This window comes from Phodopus roborovskii, unplaced genomic scaffold, assembly GCF_943737965.1.
Source record: "Phodopus roborovskii unplaced genomic scaffold, PHOROB, whole genome shotgun sequence".
Lineage (NCBI taxonomy): Eukaryota > Metazoa > Chordata > Mammalia > Rodentia > Cricetidae > Phodopus > Phodopus roborovskii.
Window position 1 is genome coordinate 35,914,749 of NW_026126525.1, and position 25,404 is coordinate 35,940,152.

Consider the following 25,404-nt stretch of genomic DNA (forward strand, 5'->3'; position numbering starts at 1 on the left):
AAAAGTTTTCTTCTATGAATTTGTTGAATATATTTTCTGCACCTTTGAATTGAGTTTCTTCACCTTCTACCATATTTATTATTCTTAGATTTGGCCTTTTCACAGTATCCCATATTTCCTAAATATTTTATGTTAGGGATTTGTTGGACTTAAGATTTTGTTTGGTTGATCAATCTATTTCTCCTACTTTATCTTCAATGCCTGAGGTTCTCTTTTCCAACATTCCTTCAGACTGTGTTTTTTTTTTTTTTTTTTTTTTTTGGGGGGGGGTCTCTATTTCAGCTTTCAAACCTTGCACTGTTTGAATTGTTTCTTGCAATTTTTGGTTTGTCTTTTCCATTTCTTTAAAGGATTTTCTCATTTCCTCTTTTAGGGTCTCTGTCATCTTCATTAAGTTGTTTGTAAGTCGTTCCCCTCTGCTTCAGGATGTTCAGATGTTCTGGTGTAGAGTCCCTAGACTCTGGTGGCATCCTATTGGTTTTTCTGTTGTTGAATGTGTCTTTATATTTTTGTCTTCCTTTGCCTTCTTCCAGTGGGAGCAGGCGGGTTCTCTTCCTCTCCTGGAGGGTACAGGTCCAAGATTCTCTTCCAGTGGGTGCAAGCAGGTCCAATACTCTAATGGGTCTCATGATGGGTGCAGGTGGGTCTGAGAGACTCCCTCTCCTGGTGGGTTGAGTTCAGACTAGCACTGCGATGTTAGCAGACTCTGGATGGCAGATCATGCTGGGAGTGAGTTGACCTGTCTGCATCCGCCAGGCCAGGAGATGCCAAAGAGGGCAAATGGAAGTTGGGCCTGAGAATGGGGCCCATACTCACCTCTTCCCTGAGCAGGGGCGGGACTAACACAGCTATGTCAGCAGACTCTGGGTTGCTTGATCCTCAGGGAGTGAGTTGATTTGCCTGCAGCCACCAGGCCAGGAAAACACAAAGAGAGCTCATTCTTTGTTTTATAAAGAGGAGTTTACCAGCATTTTTAGTGAAGCTTTATTAGGAGTATTTTTTTTTTAAAAAAAATTATGAAAGAAACTAATCTATTGACTTTCAACAAAGGGGAAAAAAAGAAGAAAGAGTTGGCTCACATGGCTAAGCTGGGGGCATGATGGACTTAGTCCATCCTTCTGAACCCTTCCGTTTCTATTTTCTGCATCTCCCAGTACTATCACATTCTCTCCACCGTCTACCTGCTTGTCCACATGCAGGACACAGGAGTGCCTGGGTGCCAAGATTATTGCCCCTGGCACCATCACCATTGTGACATGATGGTCTATCTGCCCAGTTTATTCCAATAGAAAAGTCCCAGGGAATGATGTGGATTCTGTAACCATGGTCAGCCTTCAGTAAGTAGGGAATGAGTGTTGCTTCATGGTTAGCTGCAATGTTTGTTCACCACATTGCACGATATTCCTTGTTGTCCTTTCTCTGCTCCAGGATCCTACACTACATTGGCTTGCACTATCTCAGCTTCCTCCAGCTTAGGGCAGTTCTGTCTTCTCTTACTTTACTCTGGTCAGTTGTTTATAGAATGTCTATCATGGCATTGTGTTACATTTCTTCTCACAATTAGATTGTGTTACCTAGTTTGGCATGAATACCACAGGGCGGTACTGTGTCCTTTTCTCTGTGTCTCATGTACATGATATTGACAAATCTTGATGACTTGGTTGAGATAGTCTGCTGGTCTTCTCCATGAGTGGAATGACTTTCTGCTTTGTAACTGATAACTTTCTTGAGTGGATAGTTATTTTGAATTTCTAGAAATGTCTTCCCTTAAATGGTCATTCATAAGTTCTAGCATTACCGGAAGGCATTTAACTCTTAGATATTAAGATATTATTTATATTCCTCAAAATTCACATTTTTAAAAGCATAACACATCTGTGCAGTGATCATCACTATCTAACTAAAAATTATATTTAAATTTGATTGTGTGTGTTTTATGTCTCTGGGCACATGGTGTGCATGTGGAGGTCAGAGGTCAACTTGCTTGAGTTGGTTCTCTCACAATGTGGGATCTGAGGAGTGAACTCAGGACATTAGGCTAGGTGGCAACCCTTTACCCACTGAGTCATCTTGTTGGCCCCGTCACTGCATCTAACTCCAAACATTGTCATTACCTCCAAAAAAGAATCCTGTAGTTATTCATGGTTGCTTCTCATACCCTCTGCCTGGCAGTCACTGTACTGTTTTTTGGATTTGCCTGTTAAGAGTAGTTTTCCCCCTGCTGGTCTGGCCCCATCACCTCGCCAGACCCAAATAATACACAGCGACTCTGTATTTGATATAAAGCTGTAGGCCAGTTACTAGTGTCTTATCAGCTAGCTCTGTTTTAAGTATTAACCCATTTCTATTAATTGAAGTATTTCCATGTGGTCTTATCTTACCGGAGAGAGGGGCTGGTGTTGTTCTCTCTCCATCCTTCATCTTGGATCTCCTCCCTACTACTTCCGGAATCCTTCTTGTCTCCTGTTCCCTCCTATCTTACTTTCCTATTGGCCAACAGTGCTTTATTCATTAACCAGTATGAGAAACATATTTACAGAATGATATCTACCATCATTTGCCTATTGGACATTTGATATAAGTAGAATCATATCATATAAGGCTTTTGTTTTTAGCCTTTTCACTTTTTATAATGGCTTCAAGGCATATCAGTTTGTACTTTGAATTACTAGTCAATCCCATTTAGGATTAAATAATGTCCCATTGTGTGAATCTCCATAATTTTTTGTTTGTTTAAGTTCTCCAATGGATCTTTGGGCTCTCATTTTATGGCTGTAATGTGTATTTATACCATATAATACAGTGGTGTTCTGACTTTTTATATACAAGTTTTTGAGGAAAACTTGTAGTCAAGAAACTTTAAAACAATTGTTTTCTTGACAGTGTAGTCAGGAAACTTAAAAACAGTGTTGTTTACTCTATGACCCTATGCTTTTATTTTAAAAATGACCACTATATCATTGGCTTTCTGTATATGTTGTATAATGTTTGGAAAGCAGTGACTTCACACACTGCAGTGTGTGACTGCATTGTGACAGCAGCCTGGATGGCATAGCTCACTTTCCTGTGTCACCTTGGGTATATGTAGCAGGATAGAAATCTGTGTTTCATCAGGTTTCCCCTCCCCCCTTCTTCAGATGAAGAAAGAAAAGTCCAAATTGGAGCAAACACCCAAAAAACATGAGCAAGGAAAAAGAAAAACTAGTCCAACTAAGAAGGAGTCAGCGTCTAAAAAGAGCAAACTGACTCCCCAAAGGAACAGCCCTGCAAAAGCCATAAAGAAGGAAGCAGATGTGTCTCGGAGGGGCCTGAACTTCTTGGAGCAGGTAGTCAAGGAGACGCCTCGAAACAGCAATGCTCAGGCTCCGGCTGAGGACAGCAGTGGGAACAAAGTAGAAAGCCTGCTCTGGGTGGATAAGTATAAGCCCACATCACTCAAGAACATAATTGGACAGCAAGGTGACCAGAGCTGTGCCAACAAACTGCTACGCTGGCTTAGAAACTGGCACAAGAGTTCTCCAGAAGAGAAGAAACATGGTGATTTCACAACTTCACTCATTTTATGTTTGTCTGTCAACATGTAATGTTGCACACATGGGCAAAAGGCTCATGGTTGGTTTATTTACCTGTCAGCACATATTTACTGAGAACTTGTTCAGAGGCCAAGTACTGTACTAGGCTCTGGTGGAGCTTCTGTGAACAAATTAGGCCCTTCAGGAGCCCCCAGAAATTTGGGAGGAGCCCCCAGAGAGTTGGGAGACTATGAGCCAGCTACTAAATGCATGTGCCAAGTACTATTGTAGTGGTAAGTACAGGGAGCTCTGGGGATGCTGGTCAGGGAAGAGGATGTGAGCTCTCTGGAAGACTTGGAGCCCAAGTAGACACCTAGGTGAAGGGAGGTGTGTATGTGATGTTGGGCAGAAAGAATGACCAGTCCTGTGGTCTGAAGGTCTGAGAGATAGATAGAGATAGAGATAGATAGATAGAGCACCAAGAGTGCTCAGGGCCCATGAGGGAAAGGCATAACATGGCTATGAATTGGCATAGTGTGTGTGTGATTTGTTTCTGGTAGTGTGGTAGGTCTGCTCTCTCCCTCTGTGCTTTGGGATGCTCTTGCGCAGTTCAGGAATGATTCCTGCTGTTTTGGAGTGTCTGGTAGATGGCGTAAGTTAATGCTCTGGAATTTACTTTCCCCTAGCAGCGAGGTTTGGCAAACTTTCCAGCAAAGATGATGGTTCCAGTTTCAAGGCAGCACTGCTGTCTGGCCCACCAGGTGTTGGCAAAACTACTACAGCTTCTCTTGTGTGTCAGGTGGGTGCCCTGCCAAATTGCTGTTGGAAAGGTAAAACCTTGCAGGGATTGTGTGTGTGTGTGTGTGTGTGTGTGTGTGTGTGTGTGTGTGTACGTGCGTGCATGTGTGCACTCTTGTGTGTGTTGATGTGTAAACCGTACGGTGTATATTTTCTAAGACAAACTTTAGAATTTTCTTTGATTCTAGTGATGTTTGTCATTCCATCCTTAAAAAAAAAAAAGAAATACTATTATTCTGGCTGGGTATGGTGTTGCATGGCCATAATCCCAGCACTGGGGAGGCAGGTGAAATTCTGTGAATTCAAGGCCAGCCTGATCTATATAATGAGTTCCAGGACACATAGAATATTTCAGAAAGGGGGCTGGGGAGATGGCTCAGTGGTTAAGAACACTGGCTGTTCTTTAGAGGTACTGAGTTCAAGTCCCAGCAACCACATGGTGGCTCACAACCATCTGTAGTGAGATCTGGTGCCCTCTCTGACCTGCAGGCATACATATAGATAGAACTCTGTATGTATATATTATAAATAAATAAATCTTTAAAGGAATGTTTAAAAAAAAACAAAGAAAACAAACAACTGCCCCCCCCCCCAACCTGTTATTCTATTGGCTATTATAATAGCGTCCATTTCCCCTTAAATGTGGAGGATGTGTCCTAGGCCTCTGGTTGATGACATAGTTTCAGGCGGTACAGGGGCCTGTGTACCATGCTTTCCCTCTGTGCCCTGCAGCATTGCCCTTTTGTACTAGGGTTAGTGTGTTCTTTTGTCTGTACTGGTCCCTCCTTGCATTTCCTACTCTTGTTCTTTGGGGCCATTATTAAGTTAAGGGTTATTTGAACATAACCACTGAGATGGTGTGGCAGATGGTCTGATAACCAGGTATGACACTGTACCAGCTGTGGTTTTAAGAGCAAACTTTGTATGTTGTATGTCTGTATGGCATTTTAAGAATCTTCAATACTTTGGAACCTCTGTGTTATTTAATTAGCTCCCCCTGGGGAGGGTCATTTGCACTGTGATAATAACCATTTCCAATATTTTGACTAGGAATTGGGCTACAGTTACGTGGAACTAAATGCAAGTGATACTCGGAGTAAGAACAGTTTGAAAGCAATTGTTGCTGAATCATTGAACAACACCAGCATCAAAGGCTTTTATACAAGTATGTGCCCTTTTGAACTGTGGCTGTAGATGTGTTTAAGAATAAGTAACTTAAGTGTTGTGTAGTGAGTGCCACTGTGTGGTAAGCATCCTGGTACATGAAGACAGGAAAGTCCTCTGACCTAATTATTGGAGCACTGGCTACCCTCTTTGTTCTTAGAGGGTTCTGAAAATGTGTACATGCACATAGTTTTCATTTTGTCTGTGATTTAGACAATTCACTGGTGAATCCCATAAAGGAGTATGGAAAATAAATGAAAAAATGCAGTGTGCTGTATGAGGTCATAAGGCCTGTGGTTGAGGGGAAATTGTGCTTTGGGCATTCTGTCATCTACCAGTAAAAGGATGATACTTGTTCAAAAAGCCTTGAAGAATTTGGGCGCGGGGGGGGCGGGGCGGGTGGGGTGGCATTTGGAGCTATATGATGTCATCTCTGTGGAAGGGCCCATTGTATTTCCAGTTGTGACTAGTGGGGGAAATGAAGATGTATCAGTTAAGGATCAACATGCCTGTGGAGAATTTCTTAGAACCTTGGTATTTTTAATGGTAGAAATTATTTTTTGAAAGAAGTTGCTCAGAAAACATCCTCTCTCACAATAATCAATCTCTCTCTCTCTCTCTCTCTCTCTCTCTCTCTCTCTCTCTCTCTCGTGTGATATGTGGACATCACCACACCCAAGATTTTTTTAAAATGTGTGTTGTATGTAGGGTTTGCTCTCAGGTTCTTGTGTTTTCAAGGCAAAGACTGTACTGATAGCTATCTCTCCATGTTATTACTTGTATATGGCTGGTGGAAGTATTAATGCACTCTTGAGCAGTCTGGCATTTTTCTTCAAGTTTAAATCATACGTAATTTCTAATTTAGAAATTTCAGTTCTTGGAATTTCATTGTCATTATATTTTAATATGTGCACAGTGGCACACACACAGACACACACACATATAGATACAGACACAAATAGCCACATACATACATATGGTGATATTTAAATATTAGTACGACATAGCAAAAGTTTGGAAGCATCTTAATATTTCATCAGTGAACTAATTTATACATTTGTAAAGTAGAATATTACAATCAAAAAAGTGTTTTTGGGATTGGACATTCCCTTGTCTGGTGTACAGACATGCATACATACAAAACCCATATACATAAAGTATATAATTCTTTTTATTTTTAGGTTTTTGTTTGTTTTTTTGAAACAGGGTTTCAAACAGGTTTCCTGGCTGTCCTGGAACTTGATCTGTAGTCTAGGCTGGCCTCGAATTCAGAGATCCACCTGCCTCTGTCTCCCAAGTGTTGGGATCAAAGGTGTGCACCACCACTGCTTGGCAAATGAATTAATCTTAAGGAAAAAAAAAGTGATATATGGATGGGTGGATGGGAATGGATCATTGACCAAAAATTGTTAAGTGAAAAACCACAAGGTACACATTTTAAGGGAGCTGCTGGGAAGAGAAGTTGGGAATGCAGAAAGGTTGGGAGAATTTCTTCTTATATCTTGCAGTTTTTGAAATGTGAATGTGTTTGAAACTTTGTGTAAAATCAGTTTAAACAGTGTTACTGTGTTTTGTCCTGTCTCACCCTTGGTCAGGCGGAGGAACTCCTTCAGTAAGCTCGAAGCATGCTCTCATCATGGATGAGGTCGATGGCATGGCAGGCAATGAGGACAGGGGAGGAATTCAGGTAACACAGCACTATAGCTTTTTGTTTTACTGTTGATTTTTAGATTGTGAATATGGCTGAGGGCTTTTTAAAAAAATACTAAAGTATGTTGAATAGTATCTGTTATTTTTTTAAAATAATGATTTTTATGTTCTAAATTTGTCTTTTAGGAACTAATAGGCCTGATAAAGCATACTAAAATTCCCATCATTTGTATGTGCAATGATAGAAATCACCCCAAAATTCGCTCTTTGGTTCATTATTGTTTTGATCTTCGTTTCCAAAGACCTCGGGTTGAACAGATTAAGGTATGATGATTGTAATTTAAAAAAAAAAAAAAAAAAAAAAAAAAATATATATATATATATATATATATATATAATTTTAAATTTGGTGTGTGTCTTTATGTGTCCACGAGCACACACATGTGTGCTCATGCATATGCAATAGTGCATACATGTAGGGGTCAGAGGGCATCCTTTGGGTGTGTCAGTTCCTCTTTGTACCATGCAGGTTCTAGGGATTAATCTCAGGTATCAGGCATGATGGAAAGTGTCTTTACCCACTGAGCTATCTTGTTAGATGTCTATGGGTTGCTATTGCTATGATGCAGCACCATGTCCAGAAACAACTTGGGGAGAAAAGGGTTTTTTTTTTTTTTGTTTGTTTTTTTCGAGACATGGTTTCTCTGTATTGCTTTGGAGCCTGTTCTGGAACTTGCTCTGTAGATTAGCCTGGCTTTGAACTCACAGAAATCTGCCTGCTTCTGCCTCCTGAGTGCTTTGAGTTTTTTTTTTTTTTTCCTTTCTTCCTTCCTTCCTTCCTTTCTTTCTTTTTTTTTTTTTTTGCTTACACTTTCACATCACTGTTCCTCACAGAAGTCGTCAGGACAGGAACTCAAACAGGGCAGGAATCCAGAGGCAGGAGCTTATGTAGGTCATGGAGGAGGTTATGGCTTGCTTTATATGGCTTGCTCAGCCTGCTTTCTTATCGAACCCAGGACCACCAGCCCAGGGATGGTACCATCCACAATGGGTTGGGCCCTCCCCCATCAATCATTAATTAACAAAATGGCCTACAGCCAGATGATATGGAGGCATCTTCTCAATCCCCTTTCTTCTTCTTGGATGACTATAGCTTGTGTCAGGTTGACACAAATAGAGCCAGCATACTGACCCATAATTCCTCTTCTAAAGGATATTTATATACAGGTTAATTTTAACTTTAGGCATTGTCAGTATTATAGCCAGCGAGGTTTAGCAAAGGTGCAATGATTGCTAACTAAAAAAAAAAAATTAAGTATGTCATAAATATTTTTATAGACTTGCAGATGATATGAGTAAAATAAAAAGGTCAGTGACAATTTCTTGCTTGCTTGTTAATTTCAGAGTGCAATGTTGTCTGTTGCATTTAAAGAGGGGTTAAAGATCCCCCCTCCAGCCATGAATGAAATTATTTTGGGAGCTAATCAAGATATCAGACAGGTGAGTTAGATATACATTATGTGACAGTTGTTACTTTTCTAAATTTAATTTTATTATTGTATGTGTATGGATATTTTGCCTGCATATGTCTGTACCACTTATGTGCCTAGTATTGGCAGAGGCCAGAATTGGACATTTGATTCCCTGAAACTGGAGTTGTGGGTGGCTGAGCTACCATGTGGGTGCTGGGAGTGCAGCTAGTGCTCTTAACTGCGGAGTCATCTATCCAGCCCTTGACAGTTAATTCTTTTGCCCCCTCATTACTCAGACCTATATAGGGTAAGGGAGTAGCAGCCCTTTCTCATCCTGACATTGTCTTATTTATGTTTCTTGTAGGTTTTGCATAATATGAGTATGTGGAGTGCACAAAATAAGGCACTAACTTATGACCAAGCCAAGGCTGATTCTCAGAGGGCCAAGAAGGATATCAGACTGGTAAAATGTGTTTCCATTTCTTAGTTATGAAGATAGTGTTTCTTGTCCTGCTTGTACTAGCTTTGTAGACATAATGTACATCCTTGATGTACCTGTGGAGCCCAAGGACTTGTCAGAACTTTCCCCCAAGCATGGCCATTGTCTATTACATATTCTGAGAAAGAGATTTTGTTGTTGTTGTTAATTTTTGGGAAGTTTTATTTTTTGTTTGTTTTGAGACAGGGTTTCTTTGTAGCTTTGGAGCCTGTCCTGAACTCTCTCTGTAGCCCAGGCTGGCCTTGAACTCACAGAGATCTGTCTATCTCTGCCTCTCGAGTGCTGGGATTAAAGGTGTGCACCAGCCACTACTACCTAGCTCATATGCCCCAGTCTTTTCCATCTCCATAGTTTTTCCTTTTCCTGAATGTCATGTAGTGGGAGTTATACAGTATGTAGCCTTTGGGGATTGACTTCTTTCACATTGTAGAGTAGTACATTTGTGTACATTTAAGGCCCTGTCATTTCTTCTATTGGACCGACCAGTTGTTCTTTCCGTTTCCTGCCCCCCCTTTTGTTTGTTTGTGTGTGTGTGTATGTATGTATGTATGTACGTATATATTTGGTCTTTTGAGATTGTGTGCCTGTAGCTTAACTGGGCTGGCACTAAAGGTATGCATCACCACCACCCGACTTGGCTGATATGGCCTGGATGTGTATCAGTTTATTTACCCATTTAGTTTCTCAAGGACATCTTAGTACTAACAGATTTGGCAATGATGGTAAATAAAGGTGCAGTAAACTGTTCATTTGGGACCCCCAAAGTGCTGTTTCATTTTCAGTAGTCAGTGAAGGTTCTTACTGCTCTGTATCTTTTCTAGTATTATGTTTTGGTTGTTCTGCCATTTTCTACCCCTTCTTGGCAGGGCCCGTTTGATGTTGCTCGGAAAGTGTTTGCAGCTGGAGAGGATACTGCACACATGACACTGATGGACAAATTGGATCTCTTTTTTCATGACTATTCCATAGCTCCCCTCTTTGTCCAGGAGAACTACCTCCATGTAAAGCCTCTGGCTGCAGGGTAAGCATCAAGGGCAGTGAGGGTCAGGGTTAGGACCCGGGGCACTGCAGAGGCTGAGTCCTTGTATAGAGTGGCTGGCAGTGGATGACAATGTAATCCAGACTGGCTCTTCTCTGCAGGGGTGACATGAAAAAGCACTTGATGCTTTTAAGCCGGGCAGCAGACAGCATATGTGATGGTGACTTAGTGGACAATCAGATCCGGAGTAAACAAAACTGGAGTCTTTTGCCTACACAGGTGAGTGTGGGGCCTGCTTCAGCTGAAGAAAGATTCTTGTGTTTCTTGTAGCTAATTTTTTTTTTTTTTCTTATGTTTAAAAGTTTTATTGTATCAGTGTTTTACATGCTGGTGACTGTGGAGGTCAGAAGAGAGCATCGGATACCCTACAAATGGAGTTACTGATGGTTGTGAGCTGTCCTGTGGGTGTTGGGAAACAAACCTTGGTCCTCTGGAAGAACACCGAATGCTTGTAACTGCTGTGCCATCTCTTGTCTTTTGTGGCAAATTTAGTCTGTTACAGAGAAAAATACTTAAGTCACTCTGTCTTTATTTGTTCCAAAGTGTTTTAATATAAATGGAGGAATGGGAATAAGAAGGCTAGCTATTAGTTATAGCCACAGGTGTGCATCAGAAGTTTCATTTGTTGTTTTGCCTTAAGAATCTTTGTGTATTTGTGGCTCTCTCAAGAAGGTCACTGCTCAGAGCCTCTCCTAGAATAAGTGCAGCCAGGGCAGGAATTGCAATGTTCTCCATTGCTGCAGAGGTCAGTTTATATTTGGTACTGTGATACAGATTTAATACACACTTAGTCTTTATGTGTGAGTGCGCATACTAGAAATGGAATCCAGGGCCCATAGCTCTGAATTTTGTCTGTTCAGCCCATCACTGCTTCAAGTAACAAAGGTTTCCAGAAAGTCTGCCCTCTTCTGTTGTTTTGAGACAGAGTCTTGCTGTGGAGCCCTGTTTAGCCTGGTATTCATTCTGTAACCTAAGCCGGTTTTAGACTTGTGGAAGTCCTGTGTCAGTCTCTTCCAGGTGTGGGTCACCACACCTGGCCTCCCTGTCACTCTCTTAATGTGCTTGGGTGGCAAGCACTTTACCTAAACTATCTCCTCAGGCACTGTTCTGTTGTTTTCTATGGGAGAAGCCTCCCATACCTGTAATCAGGACAGGGGAGGGACACTGTAACCAGGTATGGGGCCATTATGTCCATTTTTGATTGCTATAATGCATTGCCCACTAAATGGGTAAGATTTGAAAGAAAAAAAAGTTCATTGAGCTTACAGTTTTGGGAGATGAGGAGCTTGTGTCTGGTGATGGCCTCCTTGCGTAAACAGTGCTGAGGTGGTTGGTACAGGGCATCACATGGCAGGAGATAGATGTGTACGTGTGTGTGTATGTATGCTTGATGTCTCTTTCTCTTTTAGAACGTCCAGCATTCACTTAGGAGAGCTCCATTTTAAGGACTGACTTTCTCTAATCTAAATTACTTTGCAGTGACTCTACCTTCCAAATGCTACAGTTGGGTTAAGTTTCTACTCTCTTCATACCTCACAATGGGAATGACAGATGCTAAAGAAATAGCTTTATACCAAATTTAAATTCTGGACTATGATTTCCCCCCTCAGGCCATTTATGCCAGTGTTCTTCCTGGAGAGTTGATGAGGGGGTATATGGCTCAGTTTCCTACCTTCCCAAGCTGGCTGGGGAAGCACTCATCTACGGGCAAACATGATCGGATTGTTCAGGACCTAGCCTTGCACATGAGTCTTAGGTAAGTAGAATTAGTGCCATTCCTGTCACTTTGTTGGTAGGTGCATTAGCTTTACCCTGCAAGAATAGCTGTGCTTGAAGATAGCTGTTTTATATTTGGCTTTTGTTCACCAGCTAAATGATCCTGGATGAGTTCCTGCCATTTGGTCTGAGTTCTGTCCTCTGATGTCAGCACGAGGCTTTAAAAAGAGCCAGATGGCAGTTGTGTCATGATTTGAGTAATATTTTTTAAAGTGTATACATCTGAGATCTGCTATTGTTTGTTGTTGCTGAAAGTGTGTCTGTTTTAGTGGAATAACTTCACCCTTCAGAAGTTAATATGAAAAACTGAATATTGATAAATTAGTTTTTACCTGTTGTACTAGAAAGCTGACCTAGTCATCAGAGATACGTAACACAGGTTGACATGTGACAGGAGCACCACTCAGAAAATGAATACACTTGGAAATGTTTAAGAAAGTTTAAAAACACTTGAGTTTGTTAAAGTTTATAAGTTTTAGAAATGTGAAGGATCTGCTCATAACCATGAAGCCTACTGAAGAATCCTCCTTGCATTTCTGGGTCCCAGAATGTTAGTTTGATCCAGATCCACCCTGGTCACTGCGGAAAGCTGAGGTAGTTTCTGTACTGTGAAGTCCAGTTCCTACTAATTCCCTCTTCCTTGCTCTAACACAAAATGGCTTAAAACAACACAAACTTATTGTCTCCCTGAGCGGTTCTCTGGGTGGCACGATGCCATCCCCAGGCCCTTATCAAATGGTGGCTGCTATGTCAGTCGGAGATTTGAAGGTGCTGCTCTGTGGCATGGGAGATTGAGGAGCCACCAGCCTATTTTTGGACTTGCTAGGATCACCAGTGTCACTTTCACACCTAGCCTGAGGTCCTCAAGTACCTGGACATAATATTGTCACTTGTAGAAATGTAGAATGGTGGCATTAGAAATATTTTGCTCAGTTTTTAAGGGAGTGACAATATTTGAGAAAGAAAAAGTCATTTATGTTTTGACTCTTTTTTTTTTTTTTTTTTTTTTTTTTGAGACAAGGCGGTCTCTATATAGCTCTGGCTGGATTAGAACTCACTCTGTAGACCAGGCTGGCTTTGAACTCACTGAGATCTGCCTGCCTCTGGAGTGAGTACTGGGATTAAAGGGTTGTGCCACTGTGCCAGCCCAGAAAGTTAATTCTTGGTAACATTCTAGTTCTCAGCAGCCCACAGCCTGTTTCCCAGCTTCCTCTGGATGACATAGACCATTTTCCAGCTTTGCAGGCACATCCTCTGCAGTTTCTTGGATTTAGGGAAAATCCTGTCCTAGCTGGGATGATTCAGAGTATAGACATGAGGAAGTACCAGGGAGGTGTTTTTGGACAGTTTTATCTATTAATTACAATCAGAGGCCAAAAACTGTTACACACTCACTCCTGCAGGAGTGGCACTAAATGTAGGAAACCTCACTGCTGTTTCCTGAGGCCTTTGATATTTTGGGACTGGGAATGATGCATCCATATGGCTAAGGTAAGGATAAACATAGAGACACAATTGTTGGGGTGTTAGGTGGAAATAGAACACATTATTTGCTTTTTAGTCAAAGCAAAGAAGTAGAAAATTGCTTTCAAGCACAGTGGGGTGGATGCTAGGTGTCCAACGCCCCCTATTAAATGGCAGGTAGTAGTAGTATCATTAAAGGATCAGCAGTTTAGGGTGGATGCATAGAAATACATAGCCAAATTACAAGTTCTGGTTATTGGTTAAGTTACAATGCTTATTAAAATTAGAAATCATTTCCCCCCAATCTCCCCCCCCCCAGCTATCTATATTGAAACATTTTCATTATGTAACCTTGTCTGGCCTAGAGCTTTCCATGTAGACCAGGCGAGCCTTGAATTATTAGATATCAAAGGCTGGGACCAAAGGCATGTACTACCTACCATAGCTGGCTATAAAATCTTTTCATAGTTCAGTCCATTGATTCTGTGATATGAATGTGTCTATTTTAGTGACTCATTTTGAATGTAGTATTCTGCTAGTGGTTAAAGAACTGTTTTTGGTTGATTGATTGCATGTGTACAACTGTACAGAGTGCTTGTGGGGGCCACTTTTAGGTCTTGGGATCCATTAAGGTCATCAGGCTTGCAGGACAAGTGCCTTTACCCACTGAGCCATCTGGCTGCCCTAAGAGCTGTATTCTTAAGGACAAAATACTGCTTATTAAAAGGACCTGTGGAATAACTTGTACATTATAAAATAATTACATGTTGAAAAGATAAAAATCTTTGAACCGTGCCTGATTGACTGGTGGAGATCTAATGTTAGGGGTTGGTAATGGAGTGATGTTGACATGCTTTAAAAAGTAAAGATGTGTCCTATCATTGTTTCAGAACTTACTCCAGCAAAAGGACGGTGAACATAGATTACCTGTCACACATCAGAGATGCACTTGTGGGACCCTTGGCTTCACACGGGGCAGAAGGAGTTCAACATGTTGTCACACTTATGGACACGTACTATTTGATGAGAGAAGACTTTGAGAATATTATGGAAGTTAGCAGCTGGGGTGGCAAGCCCAGTCCCTTTTCCAGGCTGGATCCCAAGGTAAGATGCATTGCTTACTGTTCACGATCACTGGTCATGACCCTGCTGTCCTAGCAGTGCTTGAGGTGTATTCTAGTTGCTTTAGACAGTTTGTTTGTTCCTTCCTCCTAACCATTTGCTGCATTTCTGGCTTGTGTTTCCCAGAGACAGTGTTTGAGGATAGTGCTCATTAGCTGGGGCCTAATGTGAAGCGCTGGTGAATATTATAAAAATGTGTTTATGGCCTGAGAGTTTTTATAAGTTTTTCTTTTACTTCCCCCCCCCCTTTTTTTTTTTTTTTTTTTTTTTTTTTAAATTATTATTGTTTCCCTTTCCCTTTCCTTTCTTTTTTCCCCCTTTCCCTCTCCAGATTGGCCTTGAACTCCTGATCTTCCTGCCTTTATTTCCAGGCTTCTGGGATTATAGGCATGTATGTACCCTCCCTCTTATTCCTTCCCTGGTCTACCTGCTGACCCAGTATTGGTTTCTGGTACTCTTCATGTACACTAGTGATGCAACATGAACACGTCCCAGTATCTCACTCTCCCATGCGTTTATGGATGCAGCTTTAGAAGATGTTCTCTGTGACTTGTTTTGTCTAGAGTTTGACTTGTTAAAGGCATTTTGGGAAGTGGACTGTGTTAAAGCTTGAAGTTCAGGTTATTAAAGTTAGTACTCTGAAGCAACCACTATTACTGTAGTAAAGATGAACAGACTGGCTTTCTTTTTCCAGAACTAGAGGCTGAACCTTAGTCCTTCTGTATACCAGGTATGTGTGCTTACTGCTGAGACCACTATCCAGCTCCCTTTGAACTTTTTGAGACAGGGACTCACTAAATTGTCCAGGCTGACCTTCACTGTGTTTTACATAGTTCAGGCAGCCCTTGAGCTTGTATTTTCTTGCCTTAGTCTCTTCAGGTTGCTGGGATTGCAGGCATATGCTACTGCCATGTGTGCCAATTTCTATGGTTTGTAGTCAAGACCAACTTGAATCTTACAGTGAGCTCTTTTTGACTTTTTTATTGGTTCATAGATTAACCACTGATTGATTCTTTTTTGTTTGGTTTTGGTTTTTTTGAGACAGGGTTTCTTTGTATTGCTTTGGAGCCTGTCCTGGAACTTGCTCTATAGACCAGGCTTGCCTCGAACTTAGAGATCCTCCTGCCTCTGTCTTCAGAGTGCTGGGATTAAAGATGTGTGCCACTATACCTGACTTACCTACTGATTTTATTTTTTTGAGTTGTGGGCTCAAAATTCTCAAATAACATAAAAATAAATGCATAAATGCCATGAGCTGGGATGTAGCTCGGTGGTGGGGTTGCCTAGTATGCACTTGATCTCTAGTAACACACACATACACACACACACACACACAGACAGAGAGAGAGAGAGGGAGGGAAGGAGAGAGAGAGAGAATGAGAATATTTCTAGAGGAGAATGAATATATTTCCTTATCTATTATGTATATAGTAACTATTTTGCAAATAGTTTAAAGGGATTTCTTAGGCTTATCAAAACTTCAGCTTAACACATGTTAAGAAATTCTCCAGCACTCAGGGTAACCACCTTTCTCTGCACTTTAGGTGAAAGCAGCCTTCACAAGAGCATATAATAAGGAGGTGCACCTGACCCCATACTCACTTCAGGCAGTAAAGACACCGAGACTCAGCACAGGTCCCACACTGGATTCTGAATACCATGAAGAGTCACAGGAAGATGACAGTCAGCCTGATGAGAAAGAGCAGGATGCAATAGAGACTGACGCCATGATCAAGGTAGTGTGTTCAGCTCTGGGTAGGAGCTCCTCAAGAGAGATGACCTTTTCTTCTGTGTAATGTGCCTTGGGAGTAATGTCTATTCTGCATGTAGCAGGGTAAGCTGAAAATACAATTGTCTTGCTCATTGTAATTGTAACTGAAGGTGATGGGACAGGTTTTACATACATACATACATACATACATACATACTTATTACTTATTATTATTAAAATCTATTTTCAAGACTGGGTTTCTCTGTGTAGCCCTGGCTGTCATGGTACTCACTCTGTAGACCAGGCTGGCCTCAAACTCAGAGATTAGGGTGCCTCTGCCTTCCAAGTGCTGGGATTAAAGGCGTTCGCCACCATGCCTGGTGGTTTCATTTTTATAAAGTGTACTTCTTATAGTAGTGGAAGAGCCAAATAGGCCATTATAGTGATGGTCATGTGTACTTTAAGAATCCATGTGTGTTGAATGTGTGCCTGTGTATGTTTTTCCAAGTGTCTTCTGTTTCTGTCTGTCTTAGTTTTTGAGACAGAGTCTCCAGGATCTGTGTGTGTTTTTACCTCCTTCCCTAGCACTGAGCTTAAACAGCAGTGTGCTATTTGCCATACCTTGTGTGTTGACGATCTGAGCTTAGTTCAGGCTTGTGTAGGAAGTATTTTACCCACCCAGTAGTTATCTTCCCCAGAAGGATACTGTTTATACTTAATTGGCTATTCTACCACAGGTGCATTCTATTTATTTATTATTTATTCTTATTTTACATATCGATCCCAGTTCCCCCCTTTCCCTCCCTACCTCCCTGGCTTCCAGACCATGCTCCCATCTCATCTCCCCCCCCCCCCCCCAAATCGATCAAGTCATTTGGAGTAGGGACTAGGCCCTCCCTCCTGCCTCTAGGTTAAGGGAGTATCCCTCCATAGGGAATGTGCTCCCAAAGTCCTTTTGTATACCAGGGATACATCCCGGTTCCACTGTCAGGCCCAGGCCTTCTAACTGAGACCCATGTTCAGGGGGTCTGAGTCGGTCCAATGCTGGATTCCCAGCTATCAGTCTGGGAGCCCATTAGCTTCCTCTTGTTCAGGTCAGCTGTCTTTGGGTTTCTGTAGCCTGGTCTTGTCCTCCCTCTCTGCATCTGGATTCCAGTTTGGCTCAGTGTTTAGCCCACAGGTGCATTTTAATAGGGTAAACAGAAAACCACTTTAAATAAACCTAGTGATCACTTTTATTTGTGTTTGTAATAGCCATTGAATTGCTTGTAAAAATTTCTGAGTAAAACTTAAGAGTTTTGCTAGTAAGAATTTGAATGAAGCATGTGGTCAGCCTACCTCACAGCTGTCAAGGCAAAGGGATGCAGCCTTTTCTCCCTTTCATCGTGTGTGCAGTTCTTACTCTTCCTGTGTTGCATGTCTGTGGAAAGAGGCACTTTGCAGTTGAATTGGTTCACCCTCTCCTCTCCTTTCCCTTCTTCACAAAATGAGTGTGCTTAGATCTCTGTGAGAAACTAAAAGGAGTTCAATATGCAGACATTACCATATCTATAAGTCACCTTTTGGTTATTCTGGCTTTCCTAAGAATACTGTGTTCTGAATCCAGGAAACTGCCTTACACAGGGCACACCTTAGTTCTAGATCTGAGTGTATTTTCTTTGTTATCACCTCTCAAGGCTGTAATTAGTGTGGTTGTTGCTTCTCAGGGACAGCAATAGATGTCTTGCTTTTCTAACTAAATTGTAGGTAAAAATTATGCTGTCATTTACTCATCAACATTTCAACTGTTTTGTGTATCTCTCCTCCAACAGAAAAAGACCAGATCTTCAAATCCTTCAAAACCAGAAAAAGATAAGGAGTCCAAAAAAGGAAAACGAAGAAGTTGGAAGAAATGAAACCATTGTTGAGTACCAGTAGCTGCTTTTTACTTACCCTCTTGACTAGTCCAGCTGGTCTAGAGAATGAAAGCCTTGCCCTGTGCCAGAGTAAACTTGTGTAGCACTGTGGGGTGGCCTGGTGGTCCCATTATAAAGGACATAAGCTAGGCAGTCTAACTAGCCCGCTCTCATGCACCTCTTATAGAGGTGGAGAGGACTTTTCCAGCCTTGCACTGTCCCTGCCATCTGAAATAGATTGCTGGGATTCAAAGTGACTGTGGAACCAAAATTAGGAGTGCACAGGCTTTGAAGTCAGATTTAGTTAACCATAGCAAACAGCTTACCAGTTCGTTCTAATGACCATTAGAGGACCAGTGCTGATTTTTTTTTTTTAAATAGTAGTTCTTATTTTATGGTGAAATTCTGTAAATAAACCTTTATACAAAGCAGCCACCACCTGGAGCTGAGTATTCTTGGTCCATTGTCCTGTACGCATCAGGAATCAGATGTCCATGTAATATATGGATCATTCGTAAGATTGCCATCTTGTACAGCAAAACGTTATGTTGGTATCTTTCTTTCCGTATTAATGTGATTAGGTGAAAGCATTTGGAATAACCCTGTGAATTGCTGTTTTGCAGGTGGAGGGTCAGAGCTCAGATGCTAACATCCCTTTGTATTGACCACATTGCTGCTGTAGGTAGTCTCTCAGAGAGGCCTCTTGGCTAGTCGGGTTGTAGACATTGACTGCCACACATTCCTGTCCTCCAGTCTCGTCCTGAAGGTCAAGACCAGTAGAGTCTAGGATGGGCCAGATTCTCAGGCTCATTTTGGCTGGGAGATGCTGTCCTGTAATGGAGTTCACAGCCTTACTGGAATTTCAGATTATATCTAGAACTGTGCTTGTTGAAGGACCCTGGGCCATGGATGTAACCTGGCTTTTAGGTGGTTAACTCTTTAAATCAGTAAGTGCTCAGAGGTCTATGCTACCTCTGAGGTATATGCCAAAAAGAGTAGGACGACCATGTTCTGCCTTTGAGGCCTCATGGCCTTGTTGGGAGAGGAGACAAAGTCCTGGAGAACAGTGCAAAATTATTAACCAGTGTGAAAGGTCTATTTCTTGGAGATCAGTTCACTATGGAAATAAACTGTGCCCTTAAGCTTGAGCCTGAGTCCTGCTTTCTCTTCTCTGTTGAAACTTAATGTTGCAATGGTGGTTTCCTCACCCAGAGGGGATACTTTTGTTCACATTCTTCCATTCCTGTTCCTTTGGGACATACATGTCATGCCTCCCTCAGTTGGATATACATTCTAGGAAAGGCACGGTATTCTGCTTGCTTTCCAAACAAAGAATGCTGTTTACTTATTTAATATAGTTATAATTTACATTATGAATGCTGTGAACAAGCTGTAAAAATAAATTTCTTTCAGAGTTTAGTTAGAAACTAAATATGCTGTCATTGGATTCCTCTTGGAGGCCTTCCTAAACATGACATAAATGGTGCAAATTAAAGGAAGGTGGGTGTGAAGGCCATAGCAGTTGGATGAGGACCTAAATGTCTGTGTTGGGGTTGAATCTCCTCTAAGCTCTCGAAGTGGCCTGTGGTACCCTCACTGCTCAGGTTCTCTGAGTCATGGCCATCTGGATGGCTGTGTCTCACAGACAGTTCCCATTAGTTCCTTCTGATAAATTTTGACATTATTTGTTGGCTTTTTGAAGTTATGAGAGACTTAATATATACTAGAGTGGGTGTGTTCACAAGTGAAAGCTGTGGCTTGTAAATCAAAGAATACAACGTGCTTTGTTTCACAGATGCCAGGTGGCTGTGACTTTCTTAGTGGCGTGAGGAGGTAGCAAGAAACTTGGGACTGGTGACTTTTACATTCAGTTGTAATGCTTAGCGAGGCCAAGGCCTCTGGTGACCCCCAAGAAGACAGCTAAAGCTCAAGGGATGAAGGTGGGGTGCTCAGATGCACTTTGGCCAGTCTTGTTTGTTAATGCTCGGTTGCTGGTTACTGTGTGTGCATCACCTGACTCGGGTGACTCGTGTCTGTTGGCTGTTCAGACTGATGATAGGCCATAGGTCATGGTGATAGAGTCTATACTGCAGTTGTAGGGCAAATACAGACTTCCTGCAAGTGAGTGTGTGCAATATAAGAAAATCTTCAACTCTGGGATGATAACAAATAATGTATGTTTCCAGGGGAAATCAAGTAATTTTTTATGTGCAGCAGAACGGGCAGACAGACGCTACATTTACCCATTTTGTAACAAATTGTCTCTGGTGTTTTGGCTCAAGGGATAGACTATGTCCTGGCCAGACTTTATAAGGGCTCTAAGCCACTTCAGTCAAATCCAGGAAAACGTTACAGATATCTAGTCAACAGTTTTATTTGAAAGCAGTAAATAAAAAAATGTTAGAAAACTGGGTATTTACACTGTGTAGGACTTCGAAGAGGAACTATACAAGGTTCAAGAAGCAGCAAGTTGTATCACTGTTATGTCACCGAAGAGGCTGAACTTGCTAGGCTGTTTCATTCTTCAAGTCTGCCAGAGGTGGACACAGCCTCCTGAGGGGAGATGCCATCTACTCAGGAGCCTAAGAAAGGAACAAACAGATGTCTTTAGAAGGTCTCACTCACATAATGCCCTGCCTATAAGAAAGCTGGATTTCCTGCTCATTTCCAGAATGTGGAGCAGGAGTCCTACAGACGGACAGTCCTAAGGACACACACCATTGAGCTTCCTGACCACAGCTGCATGGCACACTGCTATCAAGCAGTGGGAGTGGTGATGAAGCCACCTTGCTTCATGCTTTGGCATGCTTTGGACATGCCAAAGATGCTTGACTTGCAGTAGAGAGCATGCTTCTCTCAAGGAAGCCAGGGAGCAATAGCGCCAGCAGTACTCATTGTATAAGGAGACAGCACTGTGGCAGTGTGTAACCCCAGTTCACTGAAGACATCATGGCTTCAAGGAGCTCTGACATGCCACAGTTTAGGTTTCTATAATGTATCACTATCACATACCTCAATGCAAGGATAGTATTTGGAGAGAGCCTGGGAGCTTTCTTAACAAGGCTCCAGTTTTAGAAATGGTAGGGACACACAGATAAAGGTATATTTGAGACAAAATGTAATAAGCAACTAATTGCTCAAAGGTATTGAAAAACCAGAAGCAGGCAGCTGTTGGAGGGTGTCATCATTTGAAAGAATCTGCTGGGTTAAATCCAGGACCACCCTGTGTCTACACCTGAAGGTAAGTTCTTGAGGCAGGTGATGGCTAGAAACCACATCATGGTGAGGTGAGTTTATCCCCTGAATAAAAGTTGATTGTCTCTAAACAGAATAAAGGGAGAAACCTTTATTATCACAATTCATTATTCAGAAAACTAAGGGGGAAAAAAAAGCTAATTAGAGGTCTTTCTTTAAAAAAAAAAAAAAAAAAAAACAACCTAAATAAAAAAGGGAACTGAGGGATGGTGTCACAAGCCTTTAATCCCAGGATTTGGGAGTAGAGGCTGGAGGATCACTTCAAGATCAAGGCCAGATTGATTTATAGTGAAAACCTATTTCAAACCAAGGGCTTATGAAATGGCTCTTTGGGTAAAGGGGTCCTGATTACCTGAGTTTGGTATTTTTTGTGCCTTGGAAAGACAGCAAGAAAGTGAAAATGCCCATAGAGACAGTATTTGCAATAATAAACCATAAAACTTGCATGTAGATGTGTATTATAGATTCAATCCTTAGAGCTCAAGAAAGGCATACCCTCTGAAACTGGGCCAAGGGAGGGATGTACAAATGGTCAACTAGCACATGGAAAAATGGTGTACGCCATACAACAAGATCTTGCTTGTACAAATAAAGCCTGTCAGAAGATAATAGAGGGTGGAGTTTGCCACTAGTTAACCATAGAGTTCTGGAGGTCTGTATAGACAGACAGGAAGTGAGGATGGCTGGGCAGAGAAGATATAAGTGGGAAGAAACAGGAACTCGCTCTCTTGTCCACCAAGATGCTAGGAGGTAAAAGTGGCTTTGGCTTGCTCCTTCTCTCTGATCTCTCAGCATTCTCCTTTATATCTGACTCTGGGTTTTTATGATTTAGACTAATTACGAGCTCCATTTACAACAGGGCCCAGGTGGCATACTGCATCATACTGACTGAAAGGACAGAATACTAGGTTTTAGTGAGGCCATGGGGAAACTAGAAACTACGATGCTGGTTGTAAAATGCTGCAGGCCTTCTGAAAACAGTTCCATGGTTCAAAAAGGGCAAAAAGGCCAACGAAGCTGCAAGGCACCATAGGAGACATGAGACAGAAGCAGGCAAGCTCCAAGCTTTGTGTGTGTGTGTGTGTGTGTGTGTGTGTGTGTGTGTGAGAGAGAGAGAGAGAGACCTAAAATTTCATTTTAGCCAAGTTAAGTTCAAGATATTCTATTAGGGATTGTGGTGGTTTGAAAAATGACTTCCATAAGGAGTGGCTATTATGAGGTGTGGCATTGTTGGGGGTAGTGTGTCACTGTGGAGGGGGGCTTTGAGGTCTCCATTGCTCAAGTTCCACCCAGTGTGACACAGTTGTTTCTGCTGCCTGTGGATCAAGATGCAGAAAGAACTCTCAGCTCCTTCTCCAGCACCATGTCTGCCTGTATGCCATCATGTCTGCCATGATAATGTACTAAACCTCTGAAATTATAAGCCACTCAATTAAATGTCTTCCTTTATAAGGGTTGTCCTTACTGAGTGGTGGTGGCATACACCTTTAATCCCAGCACTTGGGAGGCAGAGGCAGGTGGATCTCTTGTCAGTTCAAGGACAGCCTAGTCTACAGATCGAGTTCTAGGACAGGCTCTAAAGCTACACAAAGAAACCCTGTCTCAAAAAAAAAAAAAAAAAAAAAAAAAAAAAGTTGTCCTGGTTATGTCTATTCATAGTAATAGGAAACCTAACTAAGACAGACATGATTTTACTCCTCCCTCCCTCCCCACCTTTAACAGGGTTTTGGCTTCCTCTGGAGTATGTGTGGCACGTGAGCAAAATCCTCATCACTGGAATGAGGTAGAATATGTGTGTGCTTTGTATGGCCAAAGTGAGACTTAGGAAAAGAAACTGGGATTTCAAAACTCTTGAAGTCAAACTTTGTACAGCACATAGTCAACTGAAAAGCTCCCATTTAAAGAAAGCTGGTTCTAGCTTTAAGGGTCTGTTTAAACAAACAAACAAAAACCCATATAAAACATGGTTTAAGTATTTGATAAAATAGAGCCTAGTTAGTAGAATTAATGATGCTTGGGTAAATGACTTTACTTGGGAAACTGATGGGAGATGTCATTCTGTGAATATGTTTCTCGTATTGGTTAATGAATAAAACACCGTTGGCCAATAGGAAAGCAAGATAGGTGGGATTAGGAGACTAGGAGGAAAGAGATTCATCATGGAGGACAGAGTAGAACACCAGCCCCTCTCTCTGGTAAGATAAGACCACGTGGAAATACCTCAATTAATAGAAATGGGTTAATATTTAAGACAGAGCTAGCTGATAAGAAATTAGTACCTGGCCAACAGCTTTATATCGAATACAGCATCTCTGTGTGTTATTTGGGGCTGGCGCGGCTCTGGGACCAAGGGAGCTGTCAGAAAAACCTACTCATAATGGTGCCTTCAACTTGGCTAATAACTTACAATTAAAACTTAACAAAAGCTTAAAAAATGGTTTTAGAAACAAAAGAACAGAGACAAGCAAGCTTTTTTTTATATTTTATTCACTTTATTTTTATTTATTTAATTTAATTTTATTATTTTTTAAAATTTTACATGTCGATCCCAGTAACCTCTTCCTCTCTCTTACCCTCTCTCCCCCCTCACATGCACCCTGACCACCCTCCCCTCCCATTCCCCCATCCCAATTCCACATGTAGGGCAATGCCATCCAGTTGGGGTCATGTAGATCTGACAGGTCATTTGAAGTAGGGACTAGGATTTCTCTCCTGTCTCTAGGTTAAGGCAGTATCCCTCCATGGGGGATGTGTTTGCAAGGTCCTTTTGTGCATCAGGGATACATCCTGGTTCCACTGTCTGAGGTCCCTTAGACTGCTCAGTCCTTCTGGCTGAGACCCATATTCAGGGGGTCTGAGTCAGTCCCATGCTGGCTTCCCAGCTATCAGTCTGGGGGCCCGTTAGTTCCTCCTTGTTCAGGTCAGCTGTCTCTAAGTGTTTCTGCAACCTGGTCTTGTCCTCTCCATCTGCATCTGGATTCTAGTTCGACTCAGTGTTTAGTTAAGGGTGTTTGCTTCTGTTTCCAACAAGTACTAGATGAGGGCTCCATGATGGTGGATAAGTTAGTCGTTGATCTCGCTATCTGGGAAGGGCCTTTCCACGGTTGCTCAAATTGTTAGTTGGTGGCAGTCTTGTAGGTCTCTAGACCTTTCTTTAGGTTCAGTTTTCTTTTCAAACCAATAATGGCTCCCTCTTTTATGGTCTCTCCCCCCTCCATTCCTACCCTGGCTCAACCTCCCTAGTTGCACGTGCTATCCTCTCCCCTTCTCTCCTACTTCTCTCTCCATTCACTGCCCCCCCATGTGCTCTGGGCTTGTCCTTTCCCCCTACTGTGAGGTACTTTATATGAATCTCTTAGACTACACCTTGTATCCTAGTTTCTCTGGTGGTGTGAATTATAGGCTGGTGATTGTTTGCTCTAGGTCTAAAATCCATATATGAGCGAGTACATACCATGTTCCTTTTTGTTACTGGGTTACCTCATTCAGGATGGTTTCTTCAAGTGCCATCCACTTGCCTGCAAATTTCAAGATTCCATTATTTTTTTTCTGTAGAGTAGTATTCCATTGTGTAGATGTGCCACATCTTCATTATCCATTCTTCACTTGAGGGGCATCTAGGTTGCTTCCAGGTTCTTGCTATTACAAATAATGCTGCTATGAACATAGTTGAGCATGTCTTTGTTGAATGGATGTGAATCCTTTGGGTATATGCCTAAGAGGGGGATTGCCAGGTCCCATTTTCTTGAGGAACCGTGATACTGATCTCCAAAATGGCTGTACGAGTTTGCACTCCCACCAGTAGTGGAGGAGTGTTCCCCTTTCTCCACATCCTCTCCAGCATAAGTTGTCATTGGTGTTTCTAATTTTAGCCATTCTGGCAGGAGTAAGGTGGTATCTCAAAGTTGTTTTGATTTGCATTTCCCTGATAGCTAAGGATGTTGAACACTTTCTTAAGTGTCTTTCAGGCTTTTTGATTTCCTCTATTGAGAATTCTTTCTTCAGTTCTGTACCCCATTTTTTAAAAATAGGGTTAAAATAGGGTTA

The 25,404-nt window shown here is 41.8% G+C and overlaps 2 protein-coding genes across 3 annotated transcripts in view; one reads left to right on the plus strand and one right to left on the minus strand.

The window, feature by feature from the left end:
• The window catches only part of Rfc1 (replication factor C subunit 1), a 66,988-nt gene extending 47,738 nt beyond the window's left edge, over nt 1-19,250 (plus strand). The window contains exons 13-25 of one of the 2 annotated variants that reach the window (XM_051198410.1): nt 3,138-3,537; nt 4,199-4,311; nt 5,361-5,475; nt 7,070-7,161; nt 7,311-7,448; nt 8,529-8,624; nt 8,961-9,059; nt 9,962-10,116; nt 10,236-10,353; nt 11,745-11,890; nt 14,265-14,478; nt 16,041-16,232; nt 18,019-19,250. In XM_051198410.1, coding sequence (XP_051054367.1) covers nt 3,138-3,537; nt 4,199-4,311; nt 5,361-5,475; nt 7,070-7,161; nt 7,311-7,448; nt 8,529-8,624; nt 8,961-9,059; nt 9,962-10,116; nt 10,236-10,353; nt 11,745-11,890; nt 14,265-14,478; nt 16,041-16,232; nt 18,019-18,102 — 1,962 coding nt within the window. In that variant the 3' untranslated portion in view covers nt 18,103-19,250. The remainder of the gene's footprint in view (nt 1-3,137; nt 3,538-4,198; nt 4,312-5,360; nt 5,476-7,069; nt 7,162-7,310; nt 7,449-8,528; nt 8,625-8,960; nt 9,060-9,961; nt 10,117-10,235; nt 10,354-11,744; nt 11,891-14,264; nt 14,479-16,040; nt 16,233-18,018) is intronic. The other variant, XM_051198411.1, reaches the window with a different exon arrangement.
• A 1,210-nt stretch (nt 19,251-20,460) lies between these two features.
• Wdr19 (WD repeat domain 19) overlaps nt 20,461-25,404 on the minus strand; it is a 64,697-nt gene continuing 59,753 nt past the window's right edge. The window contains exon 37 of the mRNA XM_051198413.1: nt 20,461-20,684. The gene's annotated coding sequence lies outside the window, so the exon portion shown is untranslated. The remainder of the gene's footprint in view (nt 20,685-25,404) is intronic.